Raw genomic sequence first — 2,934 nt, 5'->3', positions numbered from 1 at the left:
ATAACAATGATGTATGTGCAGGCGGCGCTCCTGACTTGCTACGGCTTAGGAGGCAGAATGTTCAAACACAACGACGAGATGACCTTCCAGAGTGAGGGGCATAGAAGACTTCCGAGATTTGGAATACGGGGCGGAAATAGGTTTTGGAGACCAAGGTCGTGAGAAGCCAGGCGCCTGACGTCGGAAAACTCACCACATTTTCGTTCCCCGCACTTTTAACCCGCTGAGATGCAACACCCTGCAGAAGTCCTCCCACGTGGCATCCTCGGGCACTCCACTGACGCCAAGCCGGGGCCGCAGAACTGCCTCCATGCCGCGTTTTCCATTAACAATATGAACTTCTGACGACTGATGGTCTTTGGTGTCCTCTCGCCGCTGCATCCAGCAAATCAGCTCCGCCGCGTCCTCTGCAGTTCCTACTGACATTTCCTTCATGAGAGACGCAACGATTTCTCGATCCACACACGACTTCGTCTTTCGGCCTGCAGCGCGGTCTCCAGAGAGTACTCGGAACAAGAACCGTCGGGTGTCATAAAACGTGGCCACCTCGTCTGTTTCTCTTTTTTGGCCTCGGGCTAGGAAGGGGGAAATGCTCTCAAGCGCCGGCTCCAGCCAAGAAGGGTCGATACCAGACTCCTCTGTGCAGAGGGCGTCCACGGCAGGAACAGGGGTGTTAGCAGCGATTGGGGTAGGAGCTCGACCTTTCAGGCCCAGCACCTCGAAGATGCTGTCGTGGTCTCGCAGCACTCTCTTTTGAGCCTCTAGTCTGGTCACAGGTGCATAGTCAGACTCTGAAGTCGTCTCAGACGCTGACGATGGCTCCGATGCTGACGATGGCTCCGACGGAGGTGATGGTGGAAGCTGACACCGTTTGTGTCGTATGCGAGCGGATCTTCGTAACGGAGGTTCACATTTCGCTGCCTCTAAATGCTGCTCAGACATCTGTTCCTGAGGCCAGGCAGTCCTATCTGAAACCTGCACTGTTTCATACAGGACTGCCTGAGAACCTTTAGGCTTTGTTTCCATTTCTGCCAGTGAGGCTGACAAGGCGAGCGCTAAAGCCAGGTCGTCATCTTCATCTGAGGACATGCGTCTCAAATTGCTTATTTCGTCAATGTGGTCAAGACTACTCTTACTCTTGTCCTCCGCTACTCTGTTGCTTCTCCTCTTTTTTACCCATTGCTGGAGCTCTCGGTCGTCGTTACCCTACGCAAGACCTCTTTCGGATACCGCAAGAAAGTCCTTTGTCTACGACAGCTCTTTCCCTGAACATCCTATGCATGACATCTCATCGCCGGTGGTAAGCGATAAGGCGTGCATTTTTCGTGTCTCGGGGCTCAATGGCTGGGGAGATATCATGGGCGGAATTTACACGATGTTTGAAGCTTGCACGGCAAATCGTCGAGGATTTTTAATGGATGGTCCAGACCATATCCTGAACCGCTATTTCGTCCCCAGAGAATATATGTGGTCCCTTGTACCACAGCCACCGCTAACCGGCAACTCTGGAGCTGTACAACCTCCTCTCGCAGAAATTGTCCTTTCCAATGAAACTTACTCGATTTCCAACAACGACAATTCCGCTTATGAAAGAATTGTGGCAAGATTCGACTCGGAGAAGAAGAAGATAAAACATCGCTTGTGGTACCATCGGCATTTGATGGGCGATGTCGGCCGTATCGGCGCGGACTTTCCATTCATGGAGACTGATAGACTTACAACTATATGGGCTGTACAGGCCACGGTTTCGCGAGTAACCGGGTTCATGGGCCAGCTTGAAGCTCCTATCGTCATCGCTTTTTCAGAGAAAGGACAGGCACTCCCAAGCAGATTGTTTCGCGGTGAGATTTCCTGGTCTAGTGTGAGGCGGCAGGCCGACATTTGGTTTCGCTTGTTGAGTCCCACTGACTTTTTACGAACTCAACTGGAGAGAACCATTTGCCGAACTTTCTTCTTGACAGACCACCTTGACCCCACCTGGAAGCCTGACACGGCTCACTCCATTTACCCACAGGCACTAGAACGAGTGATACGTAACTGGAGCTCTGTTCAGCGGCTCCAGGTGATGACCCCCATTTGTACAGGATTATCGGAGGTGCTACGATTGAGCCCGTGGACTTCCTCCGTTCAAGAGGGATTATCTCTATCGGAAGCGCTGTTGAAAGTGTTTCGTCTGTCGGCAGAGGCGCTAATCCCAGAGAAGGAATCCCGCCTTCAGTTCGACATCCTTCGGAATCACATGGTTCCAATTCTGGAGAGCGGGTTTTTTGCAGTTCACTACCGGACAGGGGACCGTGTAGCTAAGCTCCACCAGCGTAACGACAAGCGCAACGAACCCACTCCGGAGGGTACCCAGCGGTGCATCGACATGGCGCCTGGGCTCGGTCTCTTCATGTCCGACCATGCCAAGCTGCGCGAGAAGATGCTGGTGAATGATCGTTTGATACCACTTTCCGTACCGGAGTACAAGCTTCTCCACAACGCGGCTCACAAAGGACGTAAATTGCAGGATGCGTGGGACAGTTTGCTGACGGAGTGGCTGCTATTGATACAAATGGACCAAATTGTGGTGACGAACAGCGGGTTTGGCGGATCGGCGGCCATGTTCCTCGATCACAGCAAGGTGCACATCTGTCAAAAAGGTTTTGAATGAGTGAAGAACCAACCACTTTCTGTCAAAAAGCTCGTAGTTCCGCGCGATTTGGCCATTTTTAACTAGAATGACCTATGACGAGTTCCTTGGAAAGGTTGTCGACAAGCGGACGTTCACAACAAGTGATTTACCCCTGGATCTGCATGACTCGTTGAGGGACGTGACGGTGAGCCACATTGAGGGGACTCGGGACAGCCTAATACTGGACAACGTTCTCTCACTGGAGGAATGTGCGCACATCAACGCGAAAGCTGATGAACTCGGATTTACTTTCTGGAACG

General features: G+C 52.2%; 2 protein-coding genes across 3 annotated transcripts; one reads left to right on the top strand and one right to left on the bottom strand.

Annotated features, from left to right (window-relative positions):
* Positions 1-189: 189 nt before the first annotated feature.
* Positions 190-1,089, bottom strand: KVP18_003927 (uncharacterized protein; the record flags this gene model as incomplete). Its single annotated transcript, XM_067956069.1, has 1 exon — positions 190-1,089. One exon carries the CDS (start codon positions 1,087-1,089, stop codon positions 190-192), a length of 900 nt encoding a protein of 299 aa, XP_067810122.1.
* A 325-nt stretch (positions 1,090-1,414) lies between these two features.
* Positions 1,415-2,653, top strand: KVP18_003926 (uncharacterized protein; the record flags this gene model as incomplete). Of its 2 annotated transcripts, none has more annotated exons than XM_067956068.1 (1): positions 1,415-2,653. In XM_067956068.1, the coding sequence occupies one exon, from the start codon at positions 1,415-1,417 to the stop codon at positions 2,651-2,653; it is 1,239 nt and encodes a 412-aa protein (XP_067810121.1). The 2 variants fall into 2 exon arrangements, with proteins under 2 accessions (XP_067810121.1, XP_067810120.1); XM_067956067.1 differs by having other exon boundaries at positions 1,661-2,653.
* Positions 2,654-2,934: the final 281 nt, after the last annotated feature.

This window comes from the organism of the source record quoted next, assembly GCF_019968955.1.
Source record: "MAG: Porospora cf. gigantea A chromosome Unknown PgA_NODE_3000_length_2934_cov_310.041, whole genome shotgun sequence".
In the NCBI taxonomy this organism is placed as follows: Eukaryota; Apicomplexa; class Conoidasida; order Eugregarinorida; family Porosporidae; genus Porospora; species Porospora cf. gigantea A.
The sequence above is the reverse complement of the archived record's forward strand: the minus strand, read 5'-3'. Positions and strand labels throughout refer to the sequence as shown.